Below are 24,201 nucleotides of genomic sequence, written 5' to 3'. Positions count from 1 at the left end.
GCTAACATTTATCCCTCAACCAACATCACTAAAACAGAGGCCGTGAAAGGCACATTATAAATACAAAGGAGAAAAGGAACAGGACATCAATTAGTCTCCTCTTGGAGAAATCAAGGAATCGACTCACTGTATGTAGGAAACAAAGCTGATTTATTTGATCGTTGTTTGACAGAGGGTGCAGAAAAGATTTACAAGAATGATTCCAGGGATGAGGGACTTCAGTTACATGGATAGACTGGTGAAGCTGGGGTTGTTCTTCTTAGATCAGAGAAGGTTGAGAGGAGATTTGATAGAGGTGCTATAAAATCATGAGGGGTCTGGACAGAGTAGAGAGAAAATATTCCCATTGGCAGAAGGGTTGAGAACCAGAGGACACAGATTCAAGGTGATTGGCAAAAGAACCAAATGCGACATGGGAAAAAACTTTTTTTTAAAGCAGCGAGTGGTTAAGATCTGGAATGCACTGCGTTAAAGGGTGGTGGAGGCAGATTCAATCGTGACTTTCAAAAAGGGAATTGGATAAGTACCGGAAATAAAACATTTGCAGGGCCACGGGGAAAGGGTGGGGAGTGGGACTTGCAGAGAGCCGGCACGGGCTCGACGGTCCGAAAGGCTTCCTTCTGTGCTGTAACCATTCTATGATTCTATGATATCCAGAAAATAAAACTCCAGCCCAGTTATAGGGATTAATTATGCCAGGGACAACAAACCCCAACTGTCCGAGTGAACATGGTTGAGTCCTGGATGTGATTAACGGCAACAGTAACAGCAGAATCCAACCTCTGCAGTCACTTGTGAACTCGATGTGTCAGCGAAATTGATGGGATTGAAGGCCGATAAATCCCCAGGGCCTGATGGACTGCATCCCAGAGTACTTAAGGAGGTGGCCTTGGAAATAGCGGATGCATTGACAGTCATTTTCCAACATTCCATTGACTCTGGATCAGTTCCTATCGAGTGGAGGGTAGCCAATGTAACCCCACTTTTTAAAAAAGGAGGGAGAGAAAACAGGGAATTATAGACCGGTCAGCCTGACCTCAGTAGTGGGTAAAATGATGGAATCAATTATTAAGGATGTCATAGCAGCGCATTTGGAAAGAGGTGACATGATAGGTCCAAGTCAGCATGGATTTGTGAAAGGGAAATCATGCTTGACAAATCTTCTGGAATTTTTTGAGGATGTTTCCAGTAGAGTGGACAAGGGAGAACCAGTTGATGTGGTATATTTGGACTTTCAGAAGGCTTTCGACAAGGTTCCACACAAGAGATTAATGTGCAAAGTTAAAGCACATGGGATTGGGGGTAGTGTGCTGACATGGGTTGAGAAATGGTTGTCAGACAAGAAGCAAAGAGTAGGAGTAAATGGGTACTTTTCAGAATGGCAGGCGGTGACTAGTGGGGTACCGCAAGGTTCTGTGCTGGGGCCCCAGCTGTTTACACTGTATATTAATGATTTAGACGAGGGGATGAAATGTAGTATCTCCAAATTTGCAGATGATACTAAGTTAGGTGGCACTGTGAGCTGCGAGGAGGATGCTATGAGGCTGCAGAGTGACTTGGATAGGTTAGGTGAGTGGGCAAATGCATGGCAGATGAAGTATAATGTGGATAAATGTGAGGTTGTCCACTTTGGTGGTAAAAACAGAGAGACAGACTATTATCTGAATGGTGACAGATTAGGAAAAAGGGAGGTGCAACGAGACCTGGGTGTCATGGTACATCAGTCATTGAAGGTTGGCATGCAGGTACAGCAGGCGGTTAAGAAAGCAAATGGCATGTTGGCCTTCATAGCGAGGGGATTTGAGTACAGGGGCAGGGAGGTGTTGCTACAGTTGGACAGGGCCTTGGTGAGGCCAAACCTGGAGTATTGTGTACAGTTTTGGTCTCCTAACCTGAGGAAGGACATTCTTGCTATTGAGGGAGTGCAGCGAAGGTTCACCAGACTGATTCCCGGGATGGCGGGACTGACCTATCAAGAAAGACTGGATCAACTGGGCTTGTATTCACTGGAGTTCAGAAGAATGAGAGGGGACCTCATAGAAACGTTTAAAATTCTAATGGGTTTGTGGATATCTGAACGGAATATATGGAATTAAGGACAGTAAAGTAAACGGGATATATGAAAATGTATAAGCCATGGAAGAATAGCTGGGAGAATGTCAGATTGCAAATAGTGCAACATCAGCATAGCTAACAGTCTTTCTCAAGGTTTCAAGTCACTAATCCTGCCAATAACATCTAATTGTAACATGAATAGTCACACCACTAGATTGGAACATTTAGAGGCAATGCTTGAGCTTTCAAGAAAAACATCTCATAGATTGACTAATGAGTGGCTGAGTTAGACTGTCAATCCATTTGTATTTTGTTATCTGATTTCAAAACTGTATAACTGTTAACGCTTTACGATGTAACTTCACCTATCCGTAGGGAGTGTGTACGCTCTATCCAGAGAATATATCTTCTGTCTGATAGGTCTTACTGGCCGGTAATATAGACTGCTTTGTTCAAAGCACAAGAGGTATTCGACTCAGTAATTTTACTGAACCAGATTGAGGTAAAAGAATCCAGGAATTTACAGGTTTAGACAGGTTAGATGCAGGAAGAATGTTCACAATGTTGGGGAAGTCCAGAACCAGGCGTCACAGTCTAAGGATAAGGGGTAAGCCATTTAGGACTGAGATGAGGAGAAACTTCTTCACCCAGAGAGTGGTGAACCTGTGGAATTCTCTACCACAGAAAGTTGTTGAGGCCAATTCACGAAATATATTCAAAAAGGAGTTAGATGTAGTCCTTACTACTAAGGGGATCAAGCGGTATGGCGAGAAAGCAGGAATGGGGTACTGAAGTTACATGTTCAGCCATGAACTCATTGAATGGCGGTGCAGGCGAGAAGGGCCGAATGACCTACTCTTGCACCTATTTTCTCTGTTTCTATGTCAGCAGGGTAGATAAACTAGTGAAGCCCTTCCCACACTCGGAGCAGATGAATGGCCTCTCCCCAGTGTGAATGCGTTGGTGTGTCAGCAGGTTGGATGAAAGAGTGAAGCCCTTCTCACACTCGGAGCAGATGAACGGCCTCTCCCCAGTGTGAGTGCGTTGGTGTTTCATCAGATAATTTCTGCTTTTATAGCTCTTTTCACAGTCAGAACTCTTACTGGTGTGAACAAGTTGGTGTTCAGTGAGGTGGGATGAACGAGTGAATGCCTTCCCACACACAGAACAGGTAAAAGGTCTCTCCCCGGTATGAATACGCTGGTGAGCATGAAGCTCGAATTAATTAGTGAATCCCTCTCCACACGTAGAGCAGATGAATGGCCTCTCTCCTGTGTGAGCTCGCTGGTGACTCAGATGATGAGATGATTTAGCAAACCGTTTCCCACATACGGGACAGATGAATGGTCTCTCCCCAGTGTGAACTCGCTTGTGTTCAATGAGGTGTGAAGATGCAGTGAATTTCTTCCCACACACGGGGCAGGTGAACGGCCTCTCCCCAGTGTGAACTTGGTGGTGTTCAGTGAGGTGGGATGAACGAGTGAATCCCTTCCCACACGCGGGGCAGGTGAACGGCCTCTCCCCGGTGTGACTGCGTCAATGAGTTTCCAGCGCAGACGGGCAATTGAATCCCTCCCACAGTCTCCACATTTCCACGGATTCTCCATGGTGCAGGTGTCCTTGTGTCTGTCCAGGTGTCCTCGTCCACACACAGAACACATGTACGGTTTCTCCCCGCTGTGAATGGTGTGATGTTTTTTCAGGCTGTGTAACTGGTTGAAGCTCTTTCCACAATCAGTGCACTGGAACACTCTCACTCGGGTGTGTGTGTCTCGGTGCTTTTCCAGTCACACTGATGTTTGAAATCTTTTCCCACAGACAGAGCAGACAAACGTTTCTCCTTTCACATTCAAAGGCCGATGATAGTCAAGTGAAGCGAGTGACTTTGTCAGGTCTTGATATAATTGGTTCGAGTTTCCTGTCTGTAAATCCTCCTCTTCTAATATCCTGTCAAAGGTGTTTACGAAAGTCAGCACTGGAAGTGCAGGATAGAAATTGACAATCCTACTTTGTATGGAACATTCTTTCCTCGCTTGTCCCCCAAAGCTGTAAATTCCCATCCCACACACTCTCCCTCCACCCTGTGCTGAAATCCAAACTTATCGCACCACCTCCATCATTTCTTTCTTCCATCTGCAATTTTCTCACTCCCTCTTCTCTGGTTGGCTTCAGTTCTACATCCAGTCTGTGCAGACTGAGCATAAATGAGGAATGATTTTCTCTCCTGGTCACTGGGACCCTAAAGCCCCACCCGCCCTCTGCTCCTGTACCAAGATGGCCGCGCAGGCGCCCTGATCCTGTCGAAGAATTTGGCTAGTTACCCCGAGCAGTCGGGTCTATCACCGCGGGTCAAACATGGGGCCTGCGGGCTCATATTCGGGACCTGGGACCTACACCAGGTGTTTATGAAGCTGCCCAAGCCCACCCAGGGGTCTAATTCCTCCACTGAGCACACAAGTTCCTACCGACTCGTGGAACGTCTCTTCCGCCTCAGACCACCTCCACCACTGGCACTGCGCCTGCTCAGAGCACAGCCCGGTCCCGTGTCTGGGCTCCTGGTGTCATTGATAGAGCACTTTACCCCTGCGCGGGGGATTCTGGCTACAGAAGTAAACGTCGCAACATTTGGTAGTGAAATGGATTGATTCAGGACAGACAGCAGGGATTATTGCAGGAAATAACAGTGCAGTGAGAAAGGAAATGCAGTGGATGTTGTGTCGATGGATTGTCAAAAGGTGTTTGATAAGGTGCCGGACAGGAGGCTTGTTGATCAAATTAAGGCTCACAGTATTAAAGGGAGTGGGGCCGCGCGGAGAGGAAGTTGGGTAAAGGGCAGAAAACAGAGAGTAGTGGTAAATGGATGTTCTTCAGACTGGAGGGATGTAAACAGTGGTGTCCTCCAGGGTCAGTGTTGGGACCATTGCTCTTAATATAGAGAGAGGATCTGGGCTCGGGAATAAGCACAAGAATTAGAAGCAGGAGTAGGCCATTTGGCCCCTCGAGCCTGCTCCGCCATTCAAAAGATCATATTGATTCATCAATTGATCCACCGCTACGAAAAACAATAAGAATAAAACCGGACGGACCACCTGGCATCGACCTCCGCACCGGCTACGGACCTGACAACGGCCCACCCAGCCCAGTCTTTCTCATCAACATCTGGGGACTTGTGCCAACATTGGAAGAGATGTCCCAGACTAGTCAAGCAACAGCCTGACATAGTCATACTCACAGAATCATACCTTTCAGCCAATGTCCCAGACTCCTCCATCACCATCCCTGAGTATGTCCTGTCCCACCGGTGGTGGCACAGTAGGAAACAGTCAGGAGGGTGTGGCCCTGAGAGTCCTCAACATAGATTCCGGACCCCATGAAGTCTCCTGGCTTCAGGTCAAGCATAGGCAAGGAAACCTCCTGCTGATTCCCACCTACCGCCCTCCCTCAGCTAATGATACAGTACTCCTCCATGTTGAACACCACTTGGAAGAAGCACAGAGTAGCAAGGTGCACAGAATGTACTCTGGGTGGGGGACTTCAATGTCCATCAGTACTGGCTCGGTAGCACCACTACTGACCGAGCCAGCCGAGTCCTGAAGGACATAGCTACGAGACTGGGCCTGCAGTAGGTGGTGAGAGAACCAACACGAGGGGAAAAACCTACTTGCCCCCATCCCTTCGGAAAGGGCACGAGTGGGAGCAGTGGCAAGCCTATAATGGGCGTGAGTCAGCCGAGCAGCGGGACTTCGGAAAGGGCGCGAGAGTGGGAGCAGCGGTAAGCCTACAAAGGGCGTGAGTCAGCCGAGCAGACAGCCGAAACAGCACCAAGTGACCTGGGAGGATAAGAAGTAAAAAGATTCAAAATGTGATGTCACAGCAAAGCAGGGAAATGATTGGTTGGTCAGTTTTTCTCTCTTTTCTTGGGCATTGGTTTAAATTAAGAGCTGGGATTAAAAATCTAAACTTTCAAAACGTGAAAACTTAATTAATTAAATACATTAGAGATGGCAGGGCAGGCGATGTGTTACTGCTGCTGCATGTGGGAGCTGGTTGACCCCATTGAGGTCCACGATGACCACATTTGCAGTAAGTGTTGGCTGCTCGAGGAACTTCGGCTCTGCGTTGATGAGCTGGAGTCCGAGTTGCAGACACTGCGACACATCAGGGAGGGGGAGAGTTACCTGGACCCTGTGTTCCAGGAGGCAGTCACACCCCTTAGATTAATTAATTCAAATTTGGTCATGGTTAGGGACAGGAGGGTGTGACTACGAGCGAATGCCTTGGTACAATAGGCCATTCAAGTGGGGGGAGTAAAAAGAAATGCTGCAGTGGTAGGAAACAGTATAGTTTCGGAGATAGATACTGTTTTCTGCAGCTGTGAATGTGTGAAAATGTATAAGCAATAGAGACAGTGAAGTGAACAAAGGAATAATGGAAAATAACTAAAAGAATGTCGGACTGCAAATATTACAACATCAGCAGAATTAACAGACTTGCTCAAGGTCTAAGTTACTAGTCACGCCAGTAAAATTGTAACATTTACAAGCAATGTGTGAGAAAGCTCTTTGTGGAAAAACAGTTGCTGTAACCACTTGCCCGTATTTAATTGGGCAAGAAAGGCCAGGTATCAGCTAATGAGTGGACAAAGGGAAGGAGGGATCACAAAGGATAGGGTGAACTGAATGTCTCTCAATTGTATCACGTACTGAAAGTGTATAACCGTTGCGACCCTACATTGTAACGTGGCTTGTCCGAGGGAAGTGGGCGCACTCTGAGGGAAAGCATCCCTTCGTTCTGATAAGTCCCGGTCGGTGAAACAATTAATAAAGACTGCTTTGTTATAAGCTGCTTTGGTGTTCGCCTCAGTGTATTCGCTGAAACAGATTGAAGGAAAAAGAATCCAGAATCTACATTTGGTGTCAGAAGTGGGATCTCAACAGACGACTGCTAAAAACTTGCAAATTAAGAGCCAGACTAGCCTTGGACGAGACGGGAGGAAAATGGCCACTGGAGTGAGTATACTTTAAATACCACTCCAGTTTCCTTCGATTTCAAAAGTCTGAGGAAAGTTTGGTCACCCGCTGGTTCTCAGGTAGCGTTCTGAACGAGATCCAGGACAATCTGGTGAATACCTTCTAAACTTAGAATAGGGAAGGTTAGGGAAATCGCGCGGCAACGCAGAAGGATAGGGAAATCTGGAACCTAGAACAAATTAAGTAAGGCTTAGGATAGGTAAATCTGGAACCTAGACCAAATTAAGTAAGGCTTATCGCGCAGCGACGCGAACAGGAAAACCGCGCGGCGACGCGGAGGGATAGACAATTGCGTGGCGACGCGGAGGTTAGGGAATTACGTAAAATTTAGCCGTGGGACTGTGTAAATTTAAAATTGTACTTATTCCAGGTACGGCGTCGATCTTGTATATCACTTGGTCCGCCTAGGCTCTGGATAAGATAACCTAAACCACCGCAGGGCGACGCGGGGACAATCGGGACTAATCAGGACCTTGATCCTACGCGGGGCGACGCGAGGATGGGTAATTTAGATAAAACTACGAATTCCCTGAAAGATCATGGATCCAAAAATAGAGCCGGCCAAAACAATTAATAGGAAAGAAGAGAGACTTTTGTGAACGTCTGTTTTAAATGAGAAGTGCTTGTGTAATTTTGATTGCAGAATGAAAGCCTGTTTGGGAAACCGGGGAGTTGTGGTTTGTTTTAGCTCCACCCACTTTTTCAAACAGAGTGAAAGTTTTTTTAACCCTTCGTAGTGTCCTATATGTGGGAAGTTTAAGAGTGTGAACCTTATTGAATTACATTTTAAGTTAGGAATGCAGGTGTGGATATATTCGGATGATAAGTTACGGAGCTAGGAAATGCACAAAGGATAGGTTTGTTGAGTAAAAGATAAAAAAATACATGGTCCCGGTGGTTAAAAAAAAATAATTTATTTGACACGCTCACTTACTTGTCGAAAGAAAACATGCAATGATTGATTACATTGGGTTGAAAGACATAAATTTAGTCTCGGAATTAGATAAAGAATGCCTTTTTTTTTTAAAAAAAGTTTCTAAGCTCAAAAAAAAAGTTTTAAATAAAGATTGAAATTACAAAGTTTGAATTGGGATTTTGAGATAATCAGAGAAGGCACAGCAAAATACTGAGGTGGATTCAAAAAAAAATTTATTATATTAAATCTGATCTCAAAGAAAATAGGAGATATAAAACTAAAAGATTTGGAAACAATCTAGAACTACCTTCAGGGATCAGGTCAAACTCCTGGGCGAGTGGCGAGCTATCTGCGAAGGTGTAAAAGGGACTTTTGAAAAATGCTAAAAACAGCAAGCTTTAGCAGTTTCGAAGAGACATGGTAACGACCTTGAACTGGTACAATTGAGATAACGAAAAGCAGCTCTCTCAGCCTACGTGCCAATCTTCCCTCTAGTTATGGAAAAGACGGAAAAAAAAGACGCAACCTTGAAAGAAAACAAATACAAAACCTAATTTGAAGAAAGGAGATCTTTAAAAAAAAAAGACGTAACTTACTAAATAGATGCTGAAAGGGAAAAAAAGTGTTCCGAGATGGAAAAGGACATAACTTACTAAATACTAGCTGATATTTGCCGTGAAAAAGATATTGGCTTAATTGAAAAATTTTTGGAAGAGGTAAAAGACACTCTCCATTGACAATGATTTTAAATTATGAGAAAGTTCCACTGCAGTTTGAAAAGATGCATCACTTCGGTCAAGTTGGCAGGAAAACGCCACTAAATTAGGATTCTCATTGACAGAAGGAGGACATGTTAAAACCGTAGACGTCTTAAAAAAAATGCGCGCACGAGAAACGTACTAAGAGATCCACTGGGACCTCTGAGAAAGGTATTGATAGACTACGTAGTCAAATGGTTGGCTTTGCATTGACCGAGGCTGATGACGAAATTGAATTAAACAAATGCTATTAAAAATGTGTGGTCTCGTTTTAAATCAATTTAAAAAAAAATCTTTGGCAAGTACTTGAATTAGGAGTTAAAAAAATTGGAGTTTAATCTAAAATACTGCCATTCCTGATGAGAAGACTTTTATTATGACGGCTTTACTAATGATTTCTGCTGTTTAACGGATTCCTAATTTCTAAGCAAGTTTTGAAGGCACAAAGACTTTTTTTTCCAGATGATTACGTGAAGTCACGTAATTACATCAGCTCGTCTTACAAACCCGTAAAGGAATTAACCCTTTCCATTGACAGCCGTTTTATACTGAACATTATTAATTTGGATTTCTTAATAGAATAAAGACTCACCTGACAGATAAAGGAAATGGTGGGATAGTCAGAATAAAGTAGAACTAGCTTATGTAATAATACTTGCCTGATACAATAAAGAAATAGATACTCAAACAAAACAAATTCAAGAGTTAAAAGGCTAAGATAAATAAGCTGAAAGAGATTTAAAAAAACAGGACTAGACAGATACAGATAGTACAGTGCACAGCCATAGCACCATCACCTGTGGCAAAAGAGCCAATGTACCCCACTTAGGGAATCCATAAACCCAACCTAACCCTGACCTCCAATTTCATGGAGTGACCTCGACATGCATGGATAAAAGATGAGTCAGACTAAAACCTTGCAAAGGATAAGTTAGCCTCGGAAAAACCAAAGCTAACCATCCAAGATGTCATTAAAGCACAGGAGGACGCTCCTGAAAAAGATAAACTGTTGTGGAAAGATTATGGATGTACTTATGACAATGTCTCTAAACTCTGGACCACTCCCGCGGAACAGACTTGCATGTCTGACAAGTTGGCCCTAGGGGTTATTGAATGTATGCACTTTGCTACTCATTGTGGAGCAAGGACAACAAGTGACACGCTTTTGGCCATTTGGTGGCACCCTAGACTCCAGGCGCTGGCCCAGAACATTGTAGTCGCTGCCTTGTTTGCCAACAGCATAATCCAGGGAAGGGAGTCCCCTGTGATTGGGGTAAGACGCCCCTACCAGAAAGTCCCTTTGAGACCTTGCAGTTGGACTGCATTGAGTTGCAAAGAGTTCAGTGCTACAAATATGTGTTAGTAATAGTAGATGTGTTTAGCAAATGGATCGAAGCTTACCCTACCCTGGACAATAAAGCTCAAACTGTTGTTAAAGTGTTAATGAGGGAAATTGTTCCTAGATATGGTATCCCAGCTCGACTGAGTTCTGATAATGGCCCTCACTTTATTGGCCAAGTTAACAAAGAATTCTGTTCCCAGAAGCGCATTAACCAGCAGCTGCATTGTGCCTACCGACCCCAAGCTGCGGGATTAGTTGAACGTGCTAATCAAACTCTTAAAACCAAGCTTGCAAAACTGGTAGCATCAACCGGACTCAATTGGCTTAAACTCCTTCCCATAGCCCTATTCCAGATCCGAACTACTCCCACCGGCAAGGCTAGACTGACCCCTGCGGAGGTCATTTATGGTAGGCCCCTTAGGACCCCATGGAATCAGAATGTCCCCTCCACTGTCCAATTCCACCACATGACTGAGGAAATGACCACCTATGTTCTTTCCCTGACTCAGGCTCTGCGAATAGCCCACAACCAGGTTCGAGATGCTCACCTCGACCTCCCAGTCTTACCTGAATCGTTTCTCGTGGCACCAGGGAAGTATGTCCTGATTAAGAAATGGATTCGAAAGGGATTGGAGCCTCGATGGGAGGGGCCTTTTCAGGTGTTGCTTACCACCCCCACCGCCACCAAGGTTAAGGGGAGGAGCACCTGGGTTCACCTGCACCACTGTAAACTTGTCACCCCATAACGAACCTATTTTACTGGTTGTCCTAACCCCTGTTTCTGTTCCAGACTTCCTCTTCTCCATAGCTGAATAAGGTCCTTCCTAGGAGCGTCCCGACTAACCAAGTGGGTCCCGAGGAGAACAGTTTGAACTCCTACCCGTAGTGATAGACAACGAGCTACACCAACGGTGAACTGAGAAGAGAGGCGAGAAAACCGAACTCTTTGAATCAGCAAAATATTCGGACTATTTATCCTTGTCCATAGAGACACTACAAGAAACATTTTGTTCCCGAGTAATTGTTAACCTAGAGCGATAAGATGAAACTGTGTCTGTGTGCCACAGTCTGTATAGTGACGTTGGTGTACGACAGGTGCAGCGCATGGGAGGGGAGACTGAAGCGAGAGCTCCATGTAAACACCTTTTTGTATATGTCTTATTCCTTTACGCCCCGTTCCACTGACCCTAACTGACACTGTCAAGTGGCTTCTGAGCCAGACTAGCATGAGAGGAGGGGGGCCAATGCAACTACGAAAGATGAAAGGCGGGTCAAGAGAGGGATCACGGAGGGCAGGAGGAGCCTCATACCGTTACCGTGTGGACAACCACGGGGACGTCACCAAGTGGGAGAGTGCTGGGTACCCCATTAGTCAAACGTTCCAGGGATAGTACCAACCACCCTATGACCGTAAAAAGGAACCCCCATTCTTAGTCCTGACCAATACCTCGGGGATCGGGAGGCCAACCGGGAACATATATTTAACCCAAAATATCATAGGGTACAGCGATTGCCCACACAGCCTCAACATCACAACAGGTGTACGAGTCACTATCCTCTCTCACCTTCCGAATAAAACAGGTGGAGGTCTGTGGGCCCAGTCTTGGGACCCCAACACAATATATCAGAAGGCAGCGTATAACGGCACGTATTTTGTGTGTGGGCATAGGGCATATCCCTGCTTGCCTAGGCGATGGACAGGGTCCTGCTATCTGGGATATATTGTGCCATTTGTGCGGCAAACACGTACCCTGGCGGAAGTACATGCCTCCAGCCGACACAGGCGAGCCCTCACCCCCGTCGAGAGTTTCTTTGGGATCATGATGTTCCCATTCGGGATAGGACGCACCATGGATGAAGTACAGAACCTAGAGAGGGTATTGGAACAGATAGCTAACTATACTGCTGAAGCTCTGGAGGACATCACGGCCAAAATGGTAGCCATACGGACCGTGGCATTACAAAACCGAATGGCCCTCGATTATCTGTTAGCTGAGAAAGGGGGAACATGTGCCCTGATAGGATCTGAATGTTGCACTTACATCCCCGATAATTCAGAAAACATAACCAATCTCGCTGATCACATAAGAAGGGAGGTAAAGAAGTTATCCACCCCTGCAGGAGGAGTAGGCTGGTTTGATTGGCTGTTAGGTGGATCCTGGGGATCGTATCTAATGCATGGAGCGATTATTCTCATCGTAGTAATAATTACCTGTTGCTTGATTATTGGTTGCTTTAACCTTTGTTGTAAAGTCATAATGGCAAGGTTAGCAAACCCTCTTGTGGCCAGGGGCTCCCGGGTTATGATCCAGCAAACTAAAGACCTACTCGACAAGGAGCATCAGGAAAGAGAGTGCGAACGGCTGAATGCGATACTCCTGGAATAGTCACCAGGGTTATCATGGAATGATAAAAGGGGGGAATGTGAAGGTTTGAAAATGGGAAGCAATAGAGACAGTGAAGTGAACAAAGGAATAATGGAAAATAACTAAAAGAATGTCAGACTGCAAATATTACATCAGCACAATTAACAGACTTGCTCAAGGTCTAAGTTACTAGTCACGCCAGTAAAATTGTAACATTTACAAGCAATGTGTGAGAAAGCTCTTTGTGCAATGTGTGAGAAAGCTCTTTGTAAAAAACAGTTGCTGTAACCACTTGCCTGTATTTAATTGGGCAAAGAAGGCCAGGTATCGGCTAATGAGTGGACAAAGGGAAGGAGGGATCACAAAGGATAGGGTGAACTGAATGTCTCTCAATTGTATCACGTACTGAAAGTGTATAACCGTTGCGACCCTACATTGTAACGTGGCTTGTCCGAGGGAAGTGGGCGCACTCTGAGGGAGAGCGTTCCTTCATTCTGATAAGTCCCGGCCGGTGAAACAATTAATAAAGACTGCTTTGTTATAAACTGCTTTGGTGTTCGCCTCAGTGTATTCGCTGAAACAGATTGAAGGAAAAAGAATCCAGAATCTACACAGCCATGTGCCTGAGTCCCGAAGACTGTGTTGCCTGCCTGGTGCTAGGGTTAAGGACCTGTCCTCTGGGCTGGAGAGGAACTTGGAGTGGGAGGGGGAAGATCCAGTTGCCGTGGTCCATGTAGGTATCAATGACATAGGTAGAACAAAGAAAGAGGTTCTGCTGAGGGATTTTGAGCAGCTAGGGGCTAAATTAAAAAGCTGAACCACTAAGACAATAATCTCTGGATTACTACTTGAGCCACGAGCAAATGTGCATAGGGTAAATAAGATCAGAGGGATGAACACGTGGCTCAAAGACTGGTGTGGGAGAAATGGGTTTTGATTCATGGGGCACTGGCACCAGTACTGGGACAAGAGGGAGCTGTTCCGTTGGGACGGGCTTCACTTGAAGGAGGCTTGTGCTAGTGTCCTGGTGAAGTGAATAACTAGGGCTGTAAAGAGGCCTTTAAACTAAATAATGGGGTGGGGGGGGGGGGGGGGGGGGTGTAGGTTCAGATGAGCGGCAATTTAAAAAGTCAAAGAGCAAGGAGAAGGCAATAGAGCAGGGTAGTGGTGGGGGAAATGATAACCAGAGTGTAACAGGAAGGGACAGAATGTATAAAATTAAGAGTGTAACAGAAAGTAGGGTCAAAGCAGGGAAAAATGGTAAAAAGACAAAATTAAAAGCTCATTATCTGAATGCACGCAGCATTCGTAACAAGATAGATGAGTTGATGGCACAAATAGATACAAATGGGTATGATCTGATAGCCAATACAGAGACGTGGTTGCAAGGTGACCAAGGCTGGGAACTAAATATTCAGGGGTATTTAACAATTCAGAAGGATAGACAGAAAGGAAAAGGTGGGTAGCTCTGTTAACAAACGATGAGATCAGTGCAGTAGTGAGAAATTATATTGGCTCAGAAGCTCAAGATGTAGAATCAGTTTGAGTGAAGATAAGAAATAATAAGGGGAAGAAGTCACTGGTGGGCGTAATCTATAGGCCCCCTAACAGTAGCTACGGAGTATAAATCAAGAAACAATGGAGGCTTGTAAGAAAGGTATGGCAATAATCATGGGCGATTTTAATCTTCATATTGATTGGACAAATCAAATTGGCCAAGGTAGCCTTGAGGAAGAGTTTATAGAGTTTCTAGGATGGTCTCCTTGAACAGTATGTTGCGGAACCAACCAGGGAGCAGGCTATCTTAGATCTGGTGGTGTAATGAGACAGGATTAATAAATGATCTCAAAGTAAAGGATCCTCTCGGAAAAACTGAACATAACATGGTTGAATTTCAAATTCAGTTGGAGGGTGAGAAAGTCAGATCTCAAACCAGTGTCCTGATTCTAAATAAAAACGACTACAAAGATATGAAAACAGAACTAGGGATGTTTGCTGATGACTGAACAGTGTTCAGTTGCATTCAAAACTCCTCCGATAATGGAGCAGTCCATGCCCGCAAACAGCAAGACCTGGACAACATTCAGGCTTGGGCTGATAAGTGGCAAGTAACATTCACACCACAAGTGCCAGGCAATGGCTATCTCCAACAAGCAAGAGTCTAACCACCGTCCCTTAACATTCAATGGCATTACTATAGCCGAATCCCCTACCATCAACATCCTGGGGGTTACCATTGACCAGAAACTTAACTGGACCAGCCACATAAACACTGTGGCAACAAGAGCAGGTCAGAGGCTGTGTATTCTACGGCGAGTGTCTCACCTCCTGACTCCCCAAAGCCTTTCCACCAAGGCACAAGCCAGGAGTGTGATGGAATACTCCCCACTTGCCTGGATGAGTGCAGCTCCAATAACACTCAAGAAGCTCGACACCATCCAGGACAAAGCAGTCCGCTTGATTGCCATCCCATCCACCACCTTCAACATCCACTCCCTCCACCACCAGCACAACGTGGCTGCAGTGTGTACCATCTACAAGATGCACTGCAACAACTGGCCAAGGCTTCTTCAGCAGCACCTCCCAAACCCGCGACCTGTATCATCTAGAAGCACAAGGGCAGCAAGCGCATGGGAACACCATCATCTCCACGTTCCCCTCCAAGTCATACACCATCCTGACTTGAAAGCATATCACCATTCCTTTATTGTCGCTAGCTCAAATTCCTGGAACTCCCTCCCTAACAGCACTGTGGCACTACCATCACCACACGGACTGCAGCAGTTCATGAAGGTGGTTTACCACCATCTTCTGAAGGGCAATTAGGGATGGGCAATAAATGGTGGCCCTGCTAGCGACGCCCACATCCCTTGAACGTATAAAAAAAAGTTGGCTTAAGTCGACTGGGAAAATAGATTCAAGTGCAAGACGGTTGAGAAGCAGTGAAAGACAATAAAGGAGATATTTCATAACTCAACAAAAATATATTTCAGTGAGAAGGAAAAACTTTAAGCGAGAGGAGAACCATCCGTGGCTAACTGAGGAAGTAAAGGATGGTATCAATTTGAAAACAAAGGCATACAAAGTGGCCAAGATTAGTGGGAGGCCACAGCAGTGGCAAATTAAAAAAAAACAGCAAATGATGACTAAAGAAATAATAAAGAGAGGGAAGATAGATTATGAGAGTAAACTAGCAAGCAATAAAAAAAAAGATAGTAAGCTTCTACAGGTATGTAAAAAGGATAGGGTAGCTAAAGTAAACGTTGGTCCTTAGAGGATGAGACTGGGGAATTAATAATGGAGAACAGGGAAATGGCAGAGACTTTGAACAATTATTTTGTATCAGTCCAAGGGGCTATAGCGAGGGAGGAACTTAAAGCAATCACTATGACAAAAAAAAGGGCTGTGTCAAATAATGGGATGAAAGGTGGAAAAGTCCCCTGGACCTGATGGCTTGCAACCTCGGGTCTTAATACACAGTAATGCCCCCTCTTCACTGTCCCATCAAATACTCCCAGGGCCGGCATAGCACAGGTTGGATACAGAGTAAAGCTCCATCTATACTGACCCATCAAACAATGCCACAGCAGGTACAGCACAGGTTAGATACAGAGTAAAAATCCCTCTACACTCCCACTATCAAACACTCCCAGGGGAGGTACATTATCTGTTAGATACAGAGTAAAGCTCCCTCTGCACCGGCCAACAAACACTCCAAGGGCAGGTAAAGCATGGGTTAGGCAGAGGGTAAAGCTCCCTCTATACTCTCCTATCAAACAATGCCAGGGCAGGTACAGCACAGGTCAGATACAGAGTAAAGCTCCCTCTGCACTGCCCCATCAAACACTCCCAGACCAGGTACAGCACGGGTCAGAAACAGAGTAAAGCCCCGTCTATACTATCCCTTCAAGCAATCCCAGAGCAGGTACAACACGGATTAGATACAGAGTAAACCTCCCTCTACACTGTCCCATCAAAAACTCAAAGGGTAGGTATAGAACATAAGAAATAGAGCCATTTGGCCTCTCGAGCCTGCTCCACCATTCAATAAGATTATGCCTGATCTGATCCTGGCCTGAACTTCACTTCCCTACCCGCTTCCCATAACCCTGGACTCCCTTATCATTCAAAAATCTGTCTATCCCCACCTGAAATATATTCAATGACCCAGCCTCCACAGCTCTCTGAGGTAGAGAATTCCAAAGATTCACGACCCTCAGATAAGAAATTCCTCCTCATTTCAGTTTTAAACAGGTGACCTCTTATTCTGAAAATATGCCACCAAGTTCTAGATTCCCCAACGAGGAGAAACATCCTCTCTGCATCTACCCTGTCAAGCCCCCTTAGAATCTTATACATTTCAATAAGATCATCTCGAAGTCTTCTAAACTCCAATGTGTATAAGCCCAACCTACTTCATCTTCCTTCATATGACAACCCCTTCATCTCAGCAATCAACCTCGGGAACCTTCTCTGAACTACCTCTAGTGCAAGTATAGCCATACAGAATGACCCCTCCTTAAATAAGGAGACCAAAACTGTACGCAGTACTCCAGGAGTGGTCTTACCAATGCCCTGTACCGTTGTAGAAGGACTTTCTTACTTTTATACTCCATCCCCCTTGCAATAAAGGACAACATTCCATTTGCCTTCCTAATTACTTGCTGTACCTGCATACTAACTTTTTGTGTTTAATGTACAAGGACCCCCAGATCCCTCTGTACCACCACATTTTGCAATCTCTCCCCATTTAAAATAATAATTTGCTTTTTTATTTTTCTGACCAAAGTGGATAACCTCACATTTTACGCATTATACTCCATCTGCTCATTTTTTGCCCACTCACTTAGCCCATCTATATCCCTTTGTAGATTCTTTGCGTCTTGCTCACAACTTGCTCGGTTAGCACAGGTTAGATACACAGTAAATTTCCATCTACATTATCCCATCAAACGCTCCCAGGGCAGGTACAGCACGGGTTAGATACAGAGTAAAGCTCCCTCTGCACTGTCTGAAAAACAATGCCAGGGCAGGTACAGCAAAATTGGATACAGAATAAAGCTCCCTCTACACTGTCCCATCAAAGGACCGGTATAGCACGGGTCAAATACAGAGTTTAGTTCCCTCTAAACAGCCCCAAACACTCCCAGAACAGGTATAGCACGGATCAGAAACAAGTAAAGGTCCCTCTACACTGTCCCATCCAACTCTCGGTACAGCACAGGTTAGGCAGAGAGTAAAGCTCCCTTTACACTGTCCCATCAAATATTCCAAGAGCAGGTACAGCATGGATTAAATACACTGTAAAGTTCCCTCTACAGTCTCATCAAACACCCCCAGGGCAGGTACTGCATGGGTTAGATACAGAGTAAAGCTCCCTCTAAACTGTCACATCACACACACCCAGGGCAGGTACAGCACGGATTAGATACATTGTAAAGTTCCCTCTATACCGTCCCATCAAATACTTGCAGGACAGGTACAGCACGGGTTAGATGCAGAGTAAAGCACCCTCTAAACTGTCCCATCAAACACTCCCAGGGCAGGTACAGCATGGGTTAGATGCAGAGTAAATCTCCCTTATTGCAACAGTGACTACAATCCAAAAGTATTTCATTGGCTGTAAAGCGCTTTGAGAGGTCCGGTGGTCGTGAAAGGCGACAAATAAATCCAAGTCTTTCTCCCTCTACACTGTCCCATCAGACACTGCCAGCCCATAATGAGCACAGCATCAGGCACTGCAGTGATGTCATAAAGCAGGGCCATTCAGCCCAGCTGGTCCTCTCCTTGTCCCTTTAAAGGTGGAAAGCTGCGACATCCTGTCTCAACACACATCCCTCTGTTCATACTGAGAATCCCCGGGGAAGGGCCAGGGCCCAGAGTGTGGAACACAACCAAGGGGGAAAGAGAAAGAGAGTGGGTGCAGTGTGGGAGATGAGGGAGGAGGCTGCTCATTCCCAGGGGCAGATCAGACAAAGTGCTTTGAGTGGTGGGTCCAGCAATTAAGCTGAAAACAAACCAAAGGGAACAAATAAAGATCCAATCCAAGGGAACAAGCAACGGGTCATTGGGCAGACATCACAACCGGCCCAAAATTATTCAATGGGCGAGCATCGATTGCTTATTGTGGGAAGTTCCACACTTCAATTGGATTGGCTAACTAACAGAAAACAGAGAGTCGAGTTGAATGGTTCATTCTCGGGTTGGCAATCAGTAACTAGTGATCAGTGCTGCGACCCCAACTATTTGCAATCTATATTAACAACTTGGAAGAAGGGATCGAGTGCAACGTAGCCAAGTTTGCTGACGATACAAAGATGGGAGGAAAAGCAATGTGTGAGGACACAAAAAATATGCAAAAGGACATAGACAGGATAAGTGAGTGGGCAAAAATTTGGCAGATAGAGTATAATGTTGGAAAGTGTGAAGTCATGCACTTTGGCAGAAAAAAAATCAAAGAGCAAGTTATTATTCAAATGAAGAAAGATTGCGAAGTGCTGCAGTACAGAGGGACCTGGGGATACTTGTACATGCAACATAAAAGGTTAGTATGCAGGTACAGCAAGTGATCAGGAATCTTGGCCTTTATTGCAAAGGGGATGGAGTATAAAAGCAGGAAAGTCTTGCCGCAGCTATACAAAGTATTGGTGAGGTCACACCTGGAATACTGCATGCAGTTTTGGTTTCCATATTTACGAAAGGATATACTGGTTTGGAGGCAATTCAGAGAAGGTTCACTAGGTTGATTCCGGAAATGAGGGGTTGACTTATGAGGAAAGGTTGAGTAGGTTGGGCCTCTACTCATTAGAATTCAGAAGAATAAGAGGTGATCTTATCGAAACGTATAAGATTATGAGGGGGCTTGACAAGGTGGATGCAGAATGGATGTTTCCACCGATAGGGGAGACTAGAACTAGACGGCATAAACTTAGAATAAGGGGCCGCCCATTTAAAACTGAGATGAGGAGAAATTTCTTCTCTCAGACGGTTGTAAATCTGTGGAATTCGCTGTCTCAGAGTGCTGTGGAAGCTGGGTAATTGAATAGATTTAAGACAGAGTTAGAAAGTTTCTTAACTGATAAGGGAATAAGGGGTTAAGGGGAGTGAACAGGGAAGTGCACCTGAGTTCATGATCAGATCAGCCGTGATCGTATTAAATGGCGGGGCAGGCTCGAGGGGCCGTATGGCCTACTCCTGCTCCTATTTCTTATGTTTTTATGATTTTACTGTTATGCCCCCTCGTCCTAGACACCCACCGCAGCAGAATAAATTTCTCTCAATGTACCCTAGCAATTGATTTCAAAACCACACTAAATTCCCACAGACTAGGTGGAGTATGGGTTAGATACAGAGTAAAGTTCCCTCTACACTGCCGCAGGGCAAATTTCGGTGTTCGTCCCGACCGCACTGAGCAGCTTATCAATTCAAATTCAGCAGCAGTACGATCTGCCACTTCACTGAAAATTTTCCACCCACAGCTCCTGATCAGTTTCAGGATAAAGCTTCCTCCAAACTGTCACATCAAACACTCCCAGGGCACAGACAGTACTGTATCAGAGGAACTGTACCCAGTGAGAGTCAGTGTCAGAGGAAACTATACCCCAGTGAGAATCAGTGCCAGAGGAAACTGTACCCCAGTGAGAGTTATTACAATTCGAAATATCTTCAGTTATCAGCAACAAATTGCATTTATATCGCGCCTTAAACATAGTAAAATGTCCCAAGGCACTTCACATAGAAAATAGGTGCAGGAGTAGGACATTCGGCCCTTCTAGCCAAACCACCATTCAATAAGATCATGGCTGATCATTCCCTCCGTACCCCTTTCCTGCTTTCTCTCCGTACCCCTTGATCTCTTTAGCCGTAAGGGCCACATCTAACTCCCTCTTGAATATATCCAATGAACTGGCATCAACAACTCTCTGCAGTAGGAAATTCCACAGGTTGACAACTCTCTGAGTGAAGAAGTTTCTCCTCATCTCAGTCCTAAATGGCTTACCCCTTATCCTTAGACTGTGTCTCCTGGTTCTGGACTTCCTCAACATCGGGAACATTCTTCCAGCAGCTAACCTGTCCAGTCGCGTCAGAATTTTATGTTTCTATGACATCCCCTCTCATTCTTCTAAACTCCAGTGAATACAGGCTCAGTCGATCCAGCATCTCCTCATATATCAGTCCTGCTATCCCGGGAATCAGTCTAGTGAATGTTCGCTGCACTCCCTCAATAGCAAGAACGTCCTTCCTCAGATTAGGAGACCAAAACTAAACACAATATTCCTCACCAAGGCCCTGTACAACTGCAGTAAGACCCCCCCCGCTCCTATACTCAAATCCCCTAGCTATGAAGGCCAACATACCATTTGCCTTCTTCACTGCCTGCTGTACCTGCATGCCAACTTTCAATGACTGATGTACCATGACACCCAGGTCTCGTTGCACCTCCCCTTTTCCTAATCTGCCGCCATTCTAATAATATTCTGCCTTCATGTTTTTGCCCCCAAAGTGGATAACCTCACATTTATCCACATTATACTGCATCTGCCCACTCACCTAACCTTTCCAAGTCACCCTGCAGCCTCTTAGTGTCCTCCTCACAGCTCACACCGCCACCCAGCTTAGTGTCATCCGCAAACTTGGAGATATTACACTCAATTCCTTCCTCTAAATCCATAATGCATATTGTAAATAGCTGGGGTCCGAGCACTGAGGCACCCCACTAGTCACTGCCTGCCATTCTGAAAAGGACCCGTTTATCCCGACTCTCTGCTTCCTGTCTGCCAACCAGTTCTCTATCCACGTCAGTACATTACCCCCACTACCATGTGCTTTAATTTTGCACACCAATCTTTTGAGTTGGACCTTGTCAAAAGCCTTTTGAAAGTCCAAATGCACATCTGCTTGTTCTCCCTCGTCCACTCTACTAGTTACATCCTCAAAAAATTCTAGAAGATTTGTCAAGCAGGATTTGCCTTTCATAAATCCATGTTGACTTGGACCGATCCTGTCACTGCTTTCCAAATGCGCTGCTATTTCATCTTTAATAATTGATTCCAACATTTTCCCCACTACTGATGTCAGGCTAACCGGTCTATAATTACCTCTCCCTCCTTTTTTAAAAAGTGGGGTTACATTAGCTACCCTCCAGTCCATAGGAACTGATCCAGAGTCGATAGACTGTTGGAAAATGATCACCAATGCATCCACTGTTTCTAGGGCCACTTCCTTAAGTACTCGGGGATGCAGAATATCAGGCCCCAGGGATTTATCGGCCTTCAATCCCATCAATTTCCCTAACACAATTTCATGCCTAATAAGGATTTCCTTCAGTCCCTCCTTCTCACCAGACCCTCGGTCCCCTAGTATTTTCAGAAGGTTATGTGTGTCATCCTTCGTGAAGACAGAACCGAAGTATTTGTTCAACTGATCTGCCATTTCTTGGTTCCCCATTATAAATTCACTTGAATCTGACTGCAAGGGACCTACGTTTGTCTTTACTAATCTTTTTCTCTTCACATATCTATAGCCGCTTTTGCAATCAGTTTTTATGTTCCCTGCAAACTTCCTCTCATACTCTATTTTCCCTCTCCTAATTAAACCCTTTGTCCTCCTCTGCTGAATTCTAAATTTCTCCCAGACCTCAGGTTTGCTGCTTTTTCTGGCCAATTTATATGCCTCTTCCTTGGATCTAACACTATCCTTAATTTCCCTTGTTAGCCACGGTTGAGCCACCTTCCCCGTTTTATTTTTAGTTTTTTAGTCCAGACAGGGCCGTACAATTGTTGAAGTTCATCCATGTGATCTTTAAATGTTTGCCATTGCCTATCCATCGTCAACTTTAAGTATCATTTGCGAATCTATTCTAGCTAATTCACATCTCATACCATCGAAGTTACCTTTCCTTAAGTTCAGTACCCTAGTCTCTGAATTAACTGTGTCTTTCTCCATCTTCATAAAGAATTCTACCATATTATGGTCACTCTTCCCCAAGGGGCCTCGCACAACAAGATTGCTAATTCGTCCTTTCTCATTACACAGGACCGTTATCAAACAAAATTTGACACCCAGTCACGTAAGGAAATACTGGCACAAGTGACTAAAAGCTTGTTCAAAAGGGTAAGTATTGAGAAGCATTTTAAAAGGTGGAGAGGTTTAGAGGGGGAATTCCAGACCTTATTGCCTCGGCAGCTGAAGGTATGGCCACCAATATTGGAGAGATGAAAATTGGGGCTGCTCAAGAGACCAGAATTGGAGGAAAGCAAAGATCTCTGAGGGTTGTAGGGCTGGAGGAGGTTACAGCAATAGGGAGGGGCAAGGTCCTGGGCGTATTTCAAAAAAAGGATGAGAATTCTGAAATCGAGGCATTGATGGACTTGGAGCCAATGTAGTTCAGCGAGCTCAGGGGTGATGGGTGAATGGAAATTGGTACAAGATGGGATGAGACGGCCGAGGAAAGATTGAATAGAATAGGCCTATATACTCTGGAGTTGAGAAGAACTGAAGGTGATATCATTGATACATATAAAATTCTTAGAGGAATTGACAAGGGCTGGATAGTCTAGAACTAGGAGTCCTAGTATTAGAATAAGAGATCAGCCATATAAGACTGAGATGAGAAGATATTTCTTCACTCAGAGTTGTGGATCTTTGAAATTCTCTATCGAATAGAGGTCTTACTGAATGGCGGAGCAGACGGGAGGGGTCCTATGCCCTACTCCTGCTGCTACTTCTTGTGTTCTTGAGTAAGGATACGGGCAGGAGTGTTTTTGATGAGCTTAAGCTGGCGGAGAGTGCGTGGTGTGAGGCCGATGAGGAGAGCATTGCAATAATCCAATGTAGTGGTAACAGAGGCATGGATGAGGGTTTGAGCAGATGAGCTGAGGAAGGGGCAGAGACCGGCGATGTTATGGAGGTGGAAGTAAACGTACTTGGTGACTGAGGGAATATGGGTTCGGAAGCTCATCTCGGGGTTAAGTACGACGCCAATCAATAAATTGCAACTCTCCGTATCTGTGTTTCAGTATATTAGAATACTACATATCTCTAGTGATCAATTAATTGGAAATGCTTCAATATTAGTCATTATCAATATATTTAATTATAATTCTAAATGTTCATGAATGAATACTTGATAGGTCATGCTGGTCTTTCAGATTGGTCTGTGCATCGTGATCAGTGAATTGACGACGTGCTTCCGGTTCAATCTTTCCATTGGCTTTCTCACCAGATGGGAAATATTTGAACATTGAGATCTGATGGTGTCAGTGTGAGTTCAGTCCCACCTAATGTACAGAGATGGGTCCATCTGCTGGGCTCTGCCTCAAACTGGAGTTATCTCTTAGATCAAAGCCCTTTACTCTAAAACACAGACAAGATTCACTGTAACTGTGTTCAGAGACAGAAACTGATCTCACTTCACATCCCATTACTCGGCCCTCATGCTGGATAATTGTGCTTGGTGGGCAGACTCTCCCAGTCTCATTTCCTGTCTTACCTTGTAACCTGTGTGTACTGTCTACAGGACCGGTGTGTATCTGAGTAAATGGCACTTTCTCTTACCTTTCTCCCCAGTCGATCTATTGAAGCACTTTCAATCGGAAGGGGCTCACTGGTTGGTGCTTTCTCAATCCTGTGCTGGTTCACCTGCTGTTGTTCCTCAGTCCACAATCCCTGTTTCCTTCCAGCTGTGGAACTTTCTCAATCACTCCACTATTCGCTGAGAGATCTAATTAGGACA

At 45.0% G+C, this 24,201-nt stretch overlaps 1 protein-coding gene across 1 annotated transcript in view; it reads right to left on the bottom strand.

Moving 5' to 3' along the window:
* Window positions 1-3,276: 3,276 nt before the first annotated feature.
* The window catches only part of LOC139251228 (zinc finger protein 229-like), a 71,974-nt gene continuing 51,049 nt past the window's right edge, over window positions 3,277-24,201 (bottom strand). Inside the window, exon 2 of the mRNA XM_070873189.1 lies at window positions 3,277-3,571. Within this exon, the coding sequence (XP_070729290.1) occupies window positions 3,277-3,571 (295 nt within the window). The remainder of the gene's footprint in view (window positions 3,572-24,201) is intronic.

This window comes from Pristiophorus japonicus, unplaced genomic scaffold (genome assembly GCF_044704955.1).
Source record: "Pristiophorus japonicus isolate sPriJap1 unplaced genomic scaffold, sPriJap1.hap1 HAP1_SCAFFOLD_425, whole genome shotgun sequence".
NCBI lineage: Eukaryota > Metazoa > Chordata > Chondrichthyes > Pristiophoridae > Pristiophorus > Pristiophorus japonicus.
The sequence above is the reverse complement of the archived record's forward strand: the minus strand, read 5'-3'. Positions and strand labels throughout refer to the sequence as shown.